General features: G+C 54.5%; 2 protein-coding genes across 5 annotated transcripts in view; both read right to left on the bottom strand.

The window, feature by feature from the left end:
• Nucleotides 1–4,849, bottom strand: part of SREBF1 (sterol regulatory element binding transcription factor 1) — a 13,726-nt gene extending 8,877 nt beyond the window's left edge. The window contains exon 1 of the mRNA XM_027900296.1: nt 4,828–4,849. Coding sequence (XP_027756097.1) covers nt 4,828–4,849 — 22 coding nt within the window. The remainder of the gene's footprint in view (nt 1–4,827) is intronic.
• Nucleotides 4,850–5,737: 888 nt separating this feature from the next.
• Nucleotides 5,738–16,116, bottom strand: part of TOM1L2 (target of myb1 like 2 membrane trafficking protein) — a 57,038-nt gene continuing 46,659 nt past the window's right edge. For 3 of the 4 annotated variants that reach the window (XM_027900275.1, XM_027900274.1, XM_027900276.1), the window contains 3 exons: nt 14,159–14,218; nt 11,685–11,721; nt 5,738–11,110 (listed from right to left, as the gene is read on the bottom strand). In XM_027900275.1, the coding sequence (XP_027756076.1) occupies nt 10,962–11,110; nt 11,685–11,721; nt 14,159–14,218 (246 nt within the window). In that variant the 3' untranslated portion in view covers nt 5,738–10,961. The remainder of the gene's footprint in view (nt 11,111–11,684; nt 11,722–14,158; nt 14,219–16,116) is intronic. The other variant, XM_027900277.1, reaches the window with a different exon arrangement.

Raw genomic sequence — 16,116 nt, 5'->3', positions numbered from 1 at the left:
AACCTCATCGAGAGAAGCAGGTGGCACCTGGACCTGTTTTGATCCGCCCCGACTGCCACTGGGATGAGCTTCCAGACCTGGGATGCCACCTCCCTCCCAGATCCCGGAGGAGAGATCCCCACGGATCTCGCGGTGGGGCAGATGTGGGAGGGTTTTTAGGGCCCTGTGCCCGCCTCACCGCGTGCTCCGCCGGCCGTGCCGGATGGCGCGGACCTGCAGGGCCGGTGGAGCGTGAGGCGAGGCGGGCACGGGGCTCGCCGAGGGCTGGGCTCCCAGACATTTTGGGGTCCCCCGTTTTTTGCTAAAGCCATGGAATCGCTGAACTCAGCGCACGTGAGCCCCCAGTGCCACTGGGGTGGGTGGAAGCGGGTCCCCTCAAGAAATGGGTCCCTCGGGGAAGTGGGTCCCCTCCGGGAATGGGTCCCGTTGGAGTTTCCCCATCCCACGGACCCCCCAAAGCGGGGAGGAGGTGGGTGCTGGTGGATGCCAGCCCCAGGGCCGGAGCGGAGCCCTCCCATGCCAGCCCGTGCCGGTTGGATGGGTTGGAGGAACCCAGGCGTCCTGGAGGGAACGACCGAGAGTAACCCCGCCGGTGACGTCACGGTGGGGCGGGACCACCGGAGACACGATGCTGTGACCGGGAACGGGAGGGGATCGTCGGAGCTGTCCCGGTATCGGCACCTCCATCCCGGGGGTCCCGGTGTCCTGTGCCCCCCCACCCCGAGCCCCCCGCTATGGATCGGCCCCCGGTAACGGACTCAGCCCGGTCCTGCACCGACCCCGCTCTCCAGCAGCTCGGTGTTCCCCCGCCCCACGCCGGGCCCGGCACCGAGACCGGTCCGCCGGCCGTGCACCGAGTCCCGGTTATGCACCGACCCCGCCGCCCCGGCTACGTCCCGGTATGAAGTTCCCTGGCCGTGCACCGAGCCTGGACTCCCCGGCCCCGGCCATGCAGGAGCGCGGTCCCGACCATGCACCGAGCCCGGTTATACCCCCAGCGCGGTCCCGGCAACGCACTGAGACCCGGTTCTGCCCCCAGCTCGGTCCTGACCGTGCACCGAGCGTGGTTCTACCCCCAGCCTGGTCCTGGTTGTGCCCCAGCTGTACCCACAGCCATGTCCCGACCGCGCACCGAGCCCCGATACCGCACCGTGCCCAGCCCCCGGCCATGCACTGAGCCTGGGTATCCCCCAGCCAAGCCCCGGCCGTGCCCCCGCCCGGTCCTGCTCATACACCGAACCGCAGTTCTGCACCAAGCCCAGCCCCCCCGGCCGTGCACCGAGCCCCGGTTACCCCCCAGCCCGGTCCCGGTTGTGCCCCCAGCCCCGGCCATGCCCCATCCCGGCCCCGCCGGGACGCACCGTCGATGTCGCTGAGCAGGGCCGTGTCGATGTCGCTGGCCCCGGAGAGGCCGAGGGACGGTGCCAGCCCCTCCAGGCCCGCGTCGTCGAAGGCGAGAGAGCTCATCCCGGCGGCTCCGGTGGCTCCCGGCGGCTCCGGGGGGCTCGGGCGGCTCTAGGGGTGGCGGGGCCGCCCGCCCGCCACGGCCGCGCTGGCCCCGGCACAGGCACCACGGGGACGAACCGCCAAGTTGCTGCCGCGAACCGTGCCCGGAGCTGCCACCGGGAGGGGAGGGCGGCGGGGATGGAGGGAGGCGTGTCCGCAGCCGCGTCCCGCCCCGCACCTCCTCCCCGCACCGCCCCGCCGCACCGGGACCCCCGCGGCACCGAGCGGGGACCCTCGGGGGCACCGGGCAGGGACCCCGAGGCACCGGGAAGGGAGCTGGTGCACCAGCACCGGAGCAGGGAGCAGGACAGGCGCTGCAGCCCCTGAGCAGGGCAGAGTCCCCTGTGCGGATGTCACCAACGCCTGGAGATGTCACCGACCTCCAGAGATGGGCACCAAGCCCTGGGAAAGTCACCGACCCCTGGGAATGGGCGAACAAGTCCAGGGAAAGTCACTGTCCTCTGGGAATGGGCACCAAGCCCTGGGAGCAGACACTGAGCCCTGGAAAAGTCACTGACCCCTAGGGACGTCACCAAGCCCTGGGGATGTCATCCACCCCTGGAGACAGTCACCAAATCCCTGGGAACAGTCACCAAATCCCTGGGCTGGGTCCTAAACACCTGGGCTGGGCATTAAACGCCCCTCAGCCCCAAACAGGGTGCACAGAGAACAAGCAGGGGGGCTGGCAGGGGCAGGAGGTGGTGCCTTAGCACCTCACGGAGTCCACGTGCTGGCGTGAGCTTGGGCCATCGTGTCACCTCCTGAAGGCCCTGTGGCTTCCAGGCTGTGGACATCTGCCTTCCCCGTCCCAGGTCCAAGGTTTGGAGCACATCCCAGCTCCACTGCCCATCCATGGCATGGCCCAGGGTGGGAGAAGCTCCCATGCACCCAGTTAGGGACACACCAGTGCTGCCCCTGAGCCGCAGATGAGCCACATCCTTCCAGGTGCCACCAGTTGTGGGATCCAGGAAAAACACTGGTGTCATTGGCATCATGGCTGCCCATGGGTGGTGGGTCTCATTGTGGGACACTCACAGCAGGGCAATGCCAGGCCCCGCGTCCTGCAGGCCCAGTTTCTCCTGCTGCCGGGATTCACTTAGGAAAAGAAAATGCACTGCAATATCAGCTCCCTGAAGTTTTTCCTCTCCCCTTCCCTGCCACCAAGCACAATCTGAGGCTACCTGGGGATTCATTAAACCCGGCTAAACCTTAAGAAACTCCCTCCAGCCTCACTGGCTCCCACACGGCAGCACAGCAGGCACCCCCTCTGCAGTTCAGGGATCTCCTGCATGGCAGGGACAACCCAGTGCAGCATGGGACTCATGGGGACCCCGCAGAGTAGGCTGTGTGTGCATGTGGTGGCAGCAGAGCTGGGGGTGCACAGCCCTGCAGGTCCCCTCTGCACCCTCACCCCCACGCCAGCCTCCTCACTCCGGGGACATTGACCTGTGGCCGAGCTGGGGCCGAGCCCAGGCAGTCCTGGCTCAGCCCTTCACTGGCAGCTGGGGCAGCGTCACCCGCACGCAGAGGGCACCCCCAGCCACTCGGACATCCCTCAGCACGTCAAACACTACTGTGGAAAACACTTGGGAGATCCACGACCTGCCACGGGGTGTGCAGGGGGGACATGTGCTTCTCCCCCATTTTTAATGGGGTCTCCCTTTCCTTGCAGCAGTCCATGTGCTGCAGGAGGAGAAGGCAGGTTTCCAGGGCTGGGGAGATGGATGTGCCACGGCCCCCGTGGATTTAGAGGAGCCTCGCGTGAGCGCAGGGGTCACAGACCTTTAATAACCCACACAAGATGTGGGGCACAGCCTTCCCCGCGGGATATGGAGGGGGAAAATCCCACCCATAAACACGGAGGAGGGAAATCACACACATCAACATGGAGGAGGGAAATAACACGCACAAACACAGCTTTATTTTTGCATAAATTGCACGAGAAGCCGGATTTTGCCAGTCCCCCTTCCCCGATCCCGATCCAGAGGGTCTGTGCACCCCAGGGACCCACACGTGATACTTCCCCTGCTCCAGGGGGGACCACAGCAAAGAGCAGCATCCTCCGTGCACCGGGGAAGGATGAGGGAGCGCGGCGGCTCCGCGGGCCAGGTTTGGGGGGTGATGGATGACACGCGGGGCGGGGCTCCCGGGGGTGCGCTGGGTTGCGGGATAGGGAAAACCCCGCCCGTAGGACCAGGGCCACGCAGCCAATAAGCGCAGCAGCCCGGAGTGGAGTGATTCTACATCACGGCTCAGGGCCCGCGATTACATCATGTCGGTCCTGCGGGGATGGCGGGCGGGCCACGTGGTCGCTCCGGAGTCACTGGGACATTTTTCCTGAGCGCAAGGCTGGGAGGAAACCGCAAGGATGGATGAGACAGAAAACAAACCGGCCCCGGGATGGTTGGGCTCTGGCCACTGAGCCGGGCCGGCTCATGCGGTCTCACCAGTGGAGCATCACCCCGAGCTGCACCGGCGGCAGCGACAGCTCCGGGACGGGCTGTGTCTGAGTGTGGCGGCCCCAGGCACGGAGCATCCCACATCCCGCTGCCCCCTCGCTCAGCCAGGTGGGCCCCCTGAAAGTGAACCCCCGGGTGTTTCCCACGTGCCAGCACACCTGAACCCTGCGTTGAAGGCAGCAGGACGTGCTCCCAGCCTGTGGCGTCCCGCCTGCTCCGGGGTTGTTTTGTTAAGGCACACTGTGGCGTTAATCATTAATTTTTGCCGCAAACAGATTTAAAGCCTCTCCTTCGCTGCCTGTAACTCTGCTTTGCCAACTGCCCCTTCCGAAGCCATGGCCTGGGAAAACACAGCAGCCAGGCTTGGTGTCGCTCCAGTGCAGCCCCCGCTCCAGGTTTATTTACCCCAAGGTGAAATGGGAAAAGGCAAATGCACGTGTGGTCATTCCCAATTCCCACTGGGAGCCAAACCTGCTCCCCAATGCCAAAAAGCAGTGACACTCACCCTGCCCAGGCCTCTGCCCGTATTGGGGGTTGGTGCCATGTGCTCTGCTGGCAGTGATGTGTGGAGGCTCCCAGCCCATGCACAGTCTTTACAGGAGCAGGTTTGGAGAAGCCCACCAGTGTTCACAAACCTGGGGAATCCATGCTTGGTTTGGGGAGCTGGATGACCAGTGGCTGGGGGGAGCACACAGGGGAAAAGCAAGTCCCCACATGCTTGTTCTGCTCTCACAGTCTTCCCTTTGCACCCACTTTGGCCCCTGTTGGAGGCAGAATTTGGGGTTAGAGGGATCTTTGGCTCATCTGTGTAACTGTGGGGCTGCAGAGGACAGTGTGATGGAGCAGCCCCCCCTTCCACAGCCCCCCAGCACAGCGCTGGACATTTCTGACCTGGTGCTCTTTGTGTGATTTCTGCCCTCTCAGGGCAGCAGCAGCTCCACACCTTTCCCAATTATCCAGGCCAGGAACCACCCTGGATGTATCCAACAGCAAAGCAGGCACATGATCAGTGCGGGGTAAACAAGCTGGGGCAGGGCTGGTTTAATGCTAATATATGGCCACAGGGAGAGGAAACCCATCTTTCCAGCTGTTCCACAACCCCTTCCCCAGCTTTAAACCATCAGCTTGGATCTCCACGGGCAGGATGGAGGGCACCATTCTGACAAACTGGTTTGGGTTTGGCCCGTGTCACTTCTCCAGGGTTCCCAAGTTGATCCTCTCTCCCTTATCCTTTGCCCATCAAAACCGCCATCATAATGGGGATGTTGGAACAAATTCCTGACTGATGAGTCGGGGAAGTGGCCCTTGGATGGGCTGGGAACATCACCCATGTGCAGTGCTCAACAGCTTCTGACCCGTCACTTTCTAGGTCGCCAAGGCCAGTGATCCACAGTTGTCCTCCAAGGACCATCAGGCAAACCCCTCAAGGTGGGGTTTGCACCCCACCACACACCCAGGTTGTCACCCGTGCGCCTGCCTGTTGTCAGCCTCAAAAGATGTGCCAGAATTTAGTGGGGAACGAATTTACCAGCAGTGGCAACGCAGCACCGTACACAGCATGACCCACAGAGAGCATCTGCTGGGCACAGCACTTCTCCCAGTGGGAACACCGGGGGTTCTGTCATCTGGAGGAGACTGAGGACTCCCAGTTTCAACATCTGATGGGCCCCCAAGAGCTGCACGTGTCCCCTGTACTCACTTATTCCCTGTGCTCAGGCCGGGCAGCGGAGCCGAGCGAGTCCCCAGCTGACACAGACAATAGCACCCCCAGCTCACACTAATAGTGTATTTATTGGAATATCTCACATGCAGGAACCAAGGAGATGATTTCTGGAGCAAGTTAAACAATGGCAGATTAATACAGTTGTCTTGTCCCTAACGGAAACACTTTCTATGTGAATACAGCAACGTTTTAGTGTTGGGTTTCTCTGCTTTTTGTGTATTTTGTTTCTCTTTACATAGTCGATCTCTTTAAACAGTTATGTCCCCTTTCTCCCCCTACCCCATTCCCAAACAAAAAAATATCCAGTATCTTCAGTAAATAAATATTATCCACTTTTATCTGGAAAGCCTACAGCTGTAATATACAGAGAAGCTATTACACAGGTTACGTTTGTAGGGTTAACAACAGCTCATAGGAACATGTATGGAATGAGGAGCTCGTACTCATAAAAACACGGAGCAGGGTGGGAAGTTTGGAGCGGGTTTGCCGTGGGCTAAAGAGAACCGGCACCAGAGCTCAGCGCTGCTCGAGGCCAGTTGGCTCTTGGTGATGCAGCCTCAGCTCTCTCCAGGTGAGGAGGAGGCGTGGGGAGCCTGGGGCTGGAGCAGGCAGGCACAGCCCGCTCCGGAGGCTGCGGTTTGGGAGGGACGGGTAGAAGGTGCTGGCAAGGGGATTCCTGCCTCGCCTCCTCGGCTGGTGGGAGCCCCCAGCAGTGGAAGGGTTACCTCCGAGATGGCTCTAAATCCACTCACTGCTTCATTATTTCCATAAAAATAACTGTCCTGAGCTGTTTTTTTCCAGGGGAGGCTCTGCAAGCCTTGTGGTTAAACTTGAGGAGGTAAACAATGACGGAGCTGGGCAGGGATGGACGGGGATGGAGATAGCACAAGCAGTTCCCACTCCAGGACTCCCAGCAGCCGCGAGAGACTCGACAACTCATTGGACAAAACAGTGTTGGAAATGCAGCCGTGTTTGCTCTCCTGGGCTGCACGTCCTCTCTCCGTGGGTGACAGTAGGAGAGCAGGGAATAGGGGAGCAGGAACAGCCAGGGCTCCCGTGGCAGCTCACAGAGGGGCCATCACCCCTGCCCTGGGCCCGAAACCACGGCCCGGATCTGTTCTTCCACCACTGGAGGGAAACATCTCGCCACCACAGCCAGCTCCGAGTCCTCCATTTCGAAGTGGAAACAGCCAATGTACCCCATAAAAAAAAGTCAAAGTCAAACAAACAGAAATCCCCACTAGAAGTCTTTCAGCTTGGAGGTGCAAAGCCAGCCCTGAGAATGGCAGAGCTGGTTTGGTCAGCACATCCCAGAGATGGAGGCTGTGATAATCGGAAGGGAAAAGGTATGTTGGAGGCTACGTGAGGGTCCCAGTATGGACCAGTCTCTGTTCCCTTTAAGAGACACCGTGCTACGTTTTTATGAGCAGTTCTCCTATGAGCCTTACCTACATCCTAAACACCCTAAATTTCTGTACAGCACATTGTTATCTATCACACCTGCCGAAGATGCAGCTGAAATCTACACAGAACAATTAAAAAAAAAAAAAAGAATATATTTAAATAGAAACCATTCATTTCTTACATCTCAGCACATGAAGGGTTAACAGAAGAGGTTAAAAAACACACTGGAAAGAAAATATATTGACAAAATAAATATTTTAACCTAGAATAGGGCATGATTAGAACTTACAAAGGACCCCGAGAATAATTTAGTGTCATTGAGTGTCAAGCTGTGATTCCTAATATGCCTAGAAAGCGCTGGGATGTTATTTCTTATGGAAAGTGGATCAGGCTGCAGCTCCATCCCTGTTGTTGCAAGCGTCGGAGCCACACGAGTCCTCTGCCCACTTGCACAGAGGAAGCACTTGGAGTGCAAGCGAAGGAAGAATAAATTGAGAAGTTGGTCTCCTGAAGTGAAAAACCCCTTCCCTTTCCCTCACACAGTTCCCCCACCACTCCGGTTTTCTGCAGACCACAAGAGGACAGGGAAGATGAGAGATCCTGATACAGGACATTTGGGAAGCTCTAGCGTAGCTCTTGTATTTGTTAAAGAAGGTTTTGGGCTAAACCACCCGTTCTGCCGCACGCTCTGTTCCCTTCCTTCGGTGCTTCCAGCCCTGAGAGCCAGGTCTGGTGGATCTGGGCTCCAGACTCATGCAGGGTCCTTCCATAAGGACGTTTCCTCCCAAGGCAGGCATCTCCTGGGAGCTGCCCTACTTTCAGCAAAGCCACCACTTGTGCCGACGGCACTGCCACCCCCTGCAAGCAGCATCCTGGCTTTCCAGCGGATAACGTGGAGCGTCAGCGGGGACCACGGAGTGCCTGAGGCTGCACGCACCAAAACAGCCCCTCCAGCTGAGCCAACACGTACTCTGTATCTCCCCCAGCCCCACCCTTCTCATTCCATCTCTTTTCCTCCCAGCTGGAGGGAGCAGTCACCGACAGCTTCGCAGAATCTTCCAGAAAGGGACCAGATTCTCCCTAAAGCAACACCTTGGAGGTCCCAGGACAGGTTTAGCGTGACAGAAAGAGCGCTGACAGCACACTGCCCCCAGCACCTTTCGGCTTAGGGGTGGAGGATGAAGGGCCAGCAGTCCCAAAGCAGTGGGACGCTGCAGGGGCTCGGTGACAGCGCCGGTGACATCCGTGCCACTCTGCACCATCTGACAGTGTCCCCAGGCCTGAGCAATGCGATTATCTCCTCCGGCTTGGCAGGGAAGCTGGATTAATGTGCTTAGAATCACCTGATGTGGCCATTTACAGGGTCAATGTGTTTCAAGGATTTAGAAGAGAAAATACACACTTAAAACAGCCACAGAGCTTTCTGCATTGACGGGAATACCAACAATTCATTTCTGTGCTGGCGAGACTGCTCAGGCGATCACCAGACGCCGTCTGAAATCAAATCAGCGCTGCCGCAGAAGGTTCCTCAGGTTTCTGGGAGCTGGTGGGCACATCTGACGTGTTGCAGCAAGGCAGGAGCTGGCAGTGCCAATCCCTGAGCGTTGGGCTCACCTTGTGTTGAGAGTGAGGGCAGCGGGTGGGAGCAGCAGTGCACAACGGAGCCGAGGCAGACTGTCCTGGCACGTTCCAGCAGCCACGGAGAAGATGGAATGGGAGAAACCCTCTGCAGGCCTACACAGAAGGGCTTCAGCTGGGGAGAGGGCCAGCAAGTAGGGAGAAAAGCTTGATCCCCAGGCAATCTCCATCCTTACGCTGGTTTTCCCCTGTCCTCTTGCAAGCCATGCAGCAGGGAGCAGTGACCTATGGAGCAGCAGTGAGGTGCCACATCAGTGCAGAGGGGTGGCAGGGCAGCCTTGCCTGGGCCCAGCTGCATATGGACGGATCCTGGAAGAGGACGCAGGCAGGGCAGGACAGAGGAGATGATGAGCAGGGAGAGCACAGAGCGACACCTGACCTGGGACAGCCTGGAAATCCTGCACCAACACTTCCCTTCAAAGATTAATGTGTGTCCGCTCTCACAGACCATCAGTGCTGCCATCAGGCCATTTGGTAGCAGGTTTTGTGTGTCCCAACCTCCCAGAGCATGTGGTCTCCAGAGAGTGTGGCTGAAATCACTATGCTGAAATAAAAACTTCTGTCACTTGGTCTAGAGCAACTTCCAGGAGAGCTCAACACACATCAGCATCTGGGGAAGCTCAGACACGTCAGGTCAGAAGGAAGTGGCTGGTTGCCTAAGCCAAGGAGTGTCCTGAGGAAGAAGGGCTGGAGCCTCCTGCCTTCATGGGCGTTCAGCTGATAAAGTGCCTCTCTGTCAGGATGGGAGATTCTCCTGCCATGCACTGCTCAGCCCTCTGATCCTGCCATCCTGCACCACTGGCTTCCTCTCAAGGAACATGCTGGGGGATGCAGCGATGGCTGGAGCTGCCTGCTCCAGCTCTGCCTGTCAGCCCAGCAAGGCAGGCACACATTCTGGAATCCCTTCTGGCAGCTCCAGAGGAGCAGCACTCTCAGCCATGCCTCTGGCAAGCAAGGGAATATGCTTGTTTGCACAGAGACTGCAGCCCCAGAGGAGCTGGGTGTTAATAAAGGGCAGAGGGATCACAGGATCTCCAAAAACTATAAATGGCACAGCCACAGTCACCCAGCACTTTCTCAGGTGCAAAACTAGAAGGAAATGAGGAGTTTCACCTCCAGCACAGGCTAATCCCTCCATGGTAACCATCTCCCTCAGCGTTCCATGCAAGCCTCTGGGGTTTGCCTCTCTTTCTCCTCCCTACCCCCAAGAACCAGCACGGCTATCCTACCAGGCATGACAGGGAATCCAGGAACCTCAGTTCACACCCCATCCATGAGCAAGTCCCATCCATCTGCATGGATCTTATTTACACCACATGCAGAGCTCTACACTCACCCCAGAAGGAATCTAAGGTAAAGAAAAAATAACTTGAGCTATTTTAGAAGGCAAACACGCCAGGAAAACTCCTCGTGTGAGAGTGCTCTCCCAAAGAACGAGGTGCTTCCTTGCATCAGCGTTACAGCATCCATTTAGCCCAGCATTTCCCATTCTCATCAACAGCCAGAGCTACTGGACACGGCCAGCAGACTGCTTCGAATTAGAGCAAGCCCAGATAAAACACAAGGCAAAAAATACCCTGTGAGATTTAGAAATGAAACGCCACAGAAAGTGGGGAAAAGCGGCCACCATATGGTACCGGGAGATGTGTGAGTGGGAGAGTAAAGGATTTTAACTTGTGAAGCACATGTTGAAAGGGGAACAGTTGTTCCTTGCTGTCGAATCCGACACGAAAGCCAATACATTAACATTTTATCTAAAAATAAAGACACGCTCCTCCTGAACATTCCAGCTCAGTCAATTACATGCTGATTGACAGAGCCGTCTACTTGGCAGGACCTGCCTACAGAAGAGGATGATCCCTACAAAAACTGAAGGGCAAGGCTGCTCTCTCCCCCCTGGGCTTTTGTTTCAGCCCAGTGTGACGTACTCGTGCATTCTGAAGGGGTTTTCAGCATCAAGAGCTGGTTTTGTGCAGCTGGGACAGGAAGGAGGGGATTAAGCGAGTGCTGGAGAATCGTGGTCTGGCAGGAATAGTGTTGGATTTAAATAGAAAGAGTCAGCTTGTGGGGGTGGACCGTTTGGGGAGGGGTGGGGGAGGAAGGAGAAGCAAACTATGAAATGGGGAGGAGAGGGGGGTCGTTGTTAGCCAAGGACTGTGGGAGGACAAAGTGGCCTGACAGCGACACTGGCCCGCGGAGCACAGGGGTGGGAGGGCGGCTCCGAGCCACCTTCACAGTGCAAAGAGGGCGTCCTCCGAGCGCTCCTGCTTTTTCCTGCCGGCAGGGTTTGTCGGAGGGGTGGGCGCTTCCACGGGAGGGGACGGCAGATTGGGAACCATCTCCGCCGCTTTGGCTCGCTCTTCTAAAAATTTGTCAAACTCTGCAACGCAAAAAACAAAAACAAAACAAGAAGGAAGACAGGTAAGACCTGGAGCTGTGGGGCCTCAGGGACAGGGGTTAGAGGGGGCTGAAATTCCAGTGCCCTAGTGTCCCGGAGTTAAATTCCAGTGCCTGGAACGAGTTTGCAGGGCTGAGTTTGCAGGCACACATACTGGCACAGCCTGACTTCCTCGGGAAAGGGTACAGCCGTCCTTGGAGACACCCGAGCTCAGGCAGCAGCTGGAATCAAACCCACACTGTGCCACCGGCTGTGACAGAACCAGGGAAACATCATTCCAAAGGGCTGAGCAGCTTGGGGACACATTCCTGCTGGCACAAACACAGTGCTCAGCCAAGGAAAATGGCAGGGAAGCACTTACAGCCAGGAGGGCTCCCCACACCATAAACATGAACCTTTTGCTCTGAAATGCTCTCCTCCCGCCTTTCCGAGCACGGAAGCATTTCCTGGGAACATCAGGCTGGGAGAAGGCAGCATCATCTCAGCAGGGATCAAAGCAAATTCCATCTGAGCACTAACCTGAGAAGGGCTCATAGCCACGGGCATCTCTGCTTACCTTCACTGGTCACTCCTTCTTCCAGTTCGTTTCCTTTCTGCAATGGGAACAAAAAGGCACGTGAGCACACAGGCAGCAATTCCCCTTCCCTGTCATCCCCTCCACCTTTAATACAACCGGACAGTTTCCAACCACTCGTTTCCACATATTAACCATCGGAGCAGGGCGACCTGGGGAAATCACACAGCTCCCACGTCGGGAGGCCAGTGGGGACTGACACTTCACTGCACTGCAGAGCAGGAGGACGAGCACTGAGATGTTTCTGAAAATTGTTGGTGGGTAGCTAAGCTTTCCTCGTTGGATCTGAATGTCAGTCCAGCACTGTTTCCCCTTCAGATTGCAATTCTGGCCCAAAACTGAGCTGTGTGAGTCACACACACACACTGTACCAGATGGCATCTTTTCTGTCACACAGTCCTTAAGAAAGTCAGGACTGTGGTTTGCATTGTCTCTTCAAATAAGATGCACTTTTAGCTGACAAAGGACACGCGCTACGAAATCATTTGGGGCCAACATTCCTCCTGTGGGAGTTAATTTTGAAATCCATACAAAAATACAGCAGCATTCCTGTATCCATGCTGTACAAAGACAAACCCAGGGTGGGCTGGATAAAGGATATGATGGCAGTTAGTGTCTGTCCATGAGAATCAAAGGCTGGGAATGCTGGGAGGGCATTGCATTTCTACCAGCTGTGTGCATTTTAACATGTGAATTTCCAGTAAGGAAATTAGAAGTCCAAGGATATGCATCCTTGTCAATCTATCAGGATGTTAAAGATGGATAAAAATAGTGGTTTAAAACCTGATGTTGAACCTACTTTGAAAAAGAAAAGTATTTGCCTGCATCTGGCTTCTCTGCCAGGAGAGTGGGGACATACTGACTGGCCTCACAAGGGTTTTTAGTGCCTGAGCATCTCCTGGTTTCCTACTGCACTGAGGTTTCCAAAGGTTCACACAGCAGCCACTGCTTCACAGGGAGAGTTTGTCCCAGAGTACCCCAAAAAGGGCAAAGAAATAACAGTTATCTAACCTAACCTGCAACTTCCTCAGCTGGGAAGCAGAGAACTGAAATGAACCATGAACAAAAAAAGGAGGGGGGGACCCTGAGTGAAAAACAAAGATCCAGTCCAAATTTTCTCCGAGGTTTCTCTCTGCTGAACCCACATCCATCTCTCTCCATCAGATCTTCTCTCCCGCTAAATTAATTTAAATGCCAAAGACAAAAGTTTCTAGTTTAAGCAGAGTGGACATGCTACATTTACTCTATTTCTTTAACAAAATGAGGCCGGTTTGTAATTAAATTTGAAAGTGACTCCTGTGCCAGGGCCTGACAAACCCACCTGCAGCTGGAACCCAGTGACATTTCAGAGACAGCCAAGCTCAAACACTGAACCCAGAATCTGTTTAAGCACTTCAGGCACCTTTGGGGAGCTGGAGAATTTTCTCCCTTCCAGTCCAGCCAGCTCCTCCGGTGCCGGAGGGGAGGGCTGACGTGCCGGAGCCTGCCGGCAGCTCTGCTGCCAGAGCCAGAGCCTGAACCCCACAGCTCCCAGCTGGGAGCTCAGCAGGCAGCAAAAAGGGCCTGGGAGAGACCCTAAGGAGTGGGGAGTTTTCTGGCTAAAGCTGGAAAAATGGAAGGAGAAGATTCTTGGGGATACGGTGACCACAAGTTCAGTTCACTGAAAGCGTGTTTGAAAGAACACACGAACACAACCCACTCCCCATCCCCCCACCCCCCCAAAATGCACTTGGTTAATTTGAGCCAGATGCTTACATTAAAAAAAAAAAAAAAAAACAAAAACAAAACAGAATAAATGTGTAACTAGTTGTACCCTGCTTAAACCAAATGTGTGTTGGGACAGCAAAAGAAAACCCAGAGCAAAGGAAAAGCTACTTTTAGTTCTGCTGTTTGTTTGTTTGTTTAATAATTACCAGACAATAATAATTTGGGAGAAACTGAAAGTTATAAAACGTTGAAGAGAGACTGTTATAAATTTTTATTATGACTATTATGAAACATGTCAAGATTGCCTGCCAGTTAAACAAAGACATCTTGATTTGAAAGGAATCTAAGCCCTGATCCAGCATCTCTTAAAAGCATGCCTCAACATAAACATGAACTTAGATCCTGCCTAAATAATTTAGCTTTAAAACATGGGCTTTAAACCTGGTGGAGAAAACTTCAGCCCACATTTAATGCTTCCTTATTTGGGGACCAGAACCCCGTGATTTCTGGAACACGTTTTTCTGTGATGTTCACATGGAGAAGGGAAAATAAAACAGTTCAGAAAAAAGGGCTTCGATTGAGTTGCTGAACACAACCTTGTCTCCTCCTGCTTAGATATTCCCTTCAAAGGGAACCAAGCTCTCTGGTTGGGAAGTTTCACTGCTTCCTGCTACGAGAAGTACCAGGAACTGAGCAATGCATTGAAAGTTACCCATACAAGTGAAAAATGAAAATATAAAGAGTCTCACCAAGTCGGTACTGAGCCACTCCTCAATGTCATCCATGACAGAGGACTGTGCAACAGGGATCTAGGGAGTGCAGCGAGAGAACAGCAAGGCAGGCAAAAACCAAAACACATCCACAATCATGGCCACAGAGCGATGGAAAACGCCAGAAATAAGATTAAAAACAAAAACAAAAAAAACAAAGATGTAAGATGTGCTGGAAAAAAAAAAAAAAAAAAAAAAAAAAAAAAAAAAAAAAAAAAAAAAAAAAAAAAAAAAAAAAAAAAAAAAAAAAAAAAAAAAAAAAAAAGAGGCAACAAAATATAAATGGCATTTCAAATAAAGAAACAACTTGGAAAGGAAATTATGAACAACAAGGCTAAAAAAAAACAAGAGAAAGATTATGGGGAATGACGTGACGATGCCAGCGTAAGATGGGTAACTTCTCGACCACGTATTAAAACCATCAAGATGGACTGATGATTCTAATCTTGATCGTGAAAAGCTTTTAAGGGTAGAATACTGGATATCAGTTAGGTTTTGAAATGTTAAATTTACACCTTTTATTTTTTTTTTTTTTCTTAATGAGTATTTAGCCCCAGGGAAGAGTTAGCAAAAAGAGGGGCTCAAAGTCTTCAGGCAACACTGCTGTGAAAACAATCTGGTTTTCCCCGCAGGTGGAGGAGTCAGAGCCCAGGGTGCAGTCATGCTTCCTCCCAGATCCTCCTCCCACCACGCCACCGGGACCTGGCAAGCCTTGGCACAACGGTTTAAAGCAAACCTGTCCCAGCTGCCTGTTCCTCCACCTCGGCAGCAGAGGCAGGAGAAGCCCAGGTCTGGCAGTGCAAAGTGCGGAGTCTCAAAGGGGAGGGTGAGCAGGAGGATGGATGGGGCAGAGGAGAGCACAGCACATGCTGCCCTCAGCTCCAGAGCTGCAGCAGGGCTCTCCAGAGCTTGCCTGGAGGGTCTCCAGGGATAGTTTACCACCCAGGCATGGAAGGTTTGCCTCAGCCCCTGCAGTGGAACCGTTCATGGCACTGGTGTGGGTGCTACAGGGGCAGCTGAAGTGCAGTGATTTCCCACAGCACTAGAGGCAACTGGGTCAGTGAAGGGAAATTACTGGGTATTAGGTGTAGAATTTCCTGACTTAGCTACGCTGCTTAAATACAACAGAGGCCTGCAGAGGTAAACAGGAAAACGCCACAATAGATCTCATAAGGACAACCTGAAAAATACTTGGAAAACAATGTCAGACACGCAGGTTCCAGGCCAGAGGACGGCAGCCAAGCGCTGGGGCTGGCAGGCAGGAGACCTGGCGCTGCTGGAGAGGATTTCCTGGGCAGAAAAGGTGTCAGGGGTTCTCCACAGCTTCGCCTGAAAACCCTCACAGGAATCACCCTCCCTGGAAGTGATCAAAAAACATGCAGATGAGGTGCGTGGGGACACGGTTTTAGTGGTGGCCTTGCCAGTGCTGGGTTAATGGATGGGTTTGGTGATCCTGGAGGTCTTTTCCAACCTTAATGATTCTGTGATTCTATAAAAGAGCTGAGAAAGGATTTACAGATAAATTTACTGGGAGAGGTAGTTTTCTCAGGCACTTCTAGCAGAGGAAGACAGACGCTGGATCACAGAGGCGGCAGCACAGGCTGAGGCTGTTTAGAAAAGCTCCTCTGGAATTTTTTCGTGGATTCAAATGGTCCTTTGTACTGAGGAGGTCAGCTAAGCCCTTGCTTGAGGTGAGGTCTGCTGTGGTGGGTTAGTTGTGTCAAAGCACTGGAAATCCAGGGCTCAACCCAAAGCATCTCCCACCAAGACAGGCACTGGGAAGGTGGCTGGGCTCTGACTGGGCAGGTTCCTGGACAAAGTCCACATGGCAGATCCAAGAAGGGTCAGAGGTACAAGGTGTCATTTTGCTTTCAGCCAATATATGAAGATCCCAAACAGAAAATAAGTTCCTGCAGTTTCCTTTGGAATGGGCCAGT

This window comes from Empidonax traillii, unplaced genomic scaffold (genome assembly GCF_003031625.1).
Source record: "Empidonax traillii isolate 1590-97213 ecotype Southwest subspecies unplaced genomic scaffold, ASM303162v1 scaffold717:size860381, whole genome shotgun sequence".
Classification (NCBI taxonomy): Eukaryota; Metazoa; Chordata; class Aves; order Passeriformes; family Tyrannidae; genus Empidonax; species Empidonax traillii.
The sequence above is the reverse complement of the archived record's forward strand: the minus strand, read 5'-3'. Positions and strand labels throughout refer to the sequence as shown.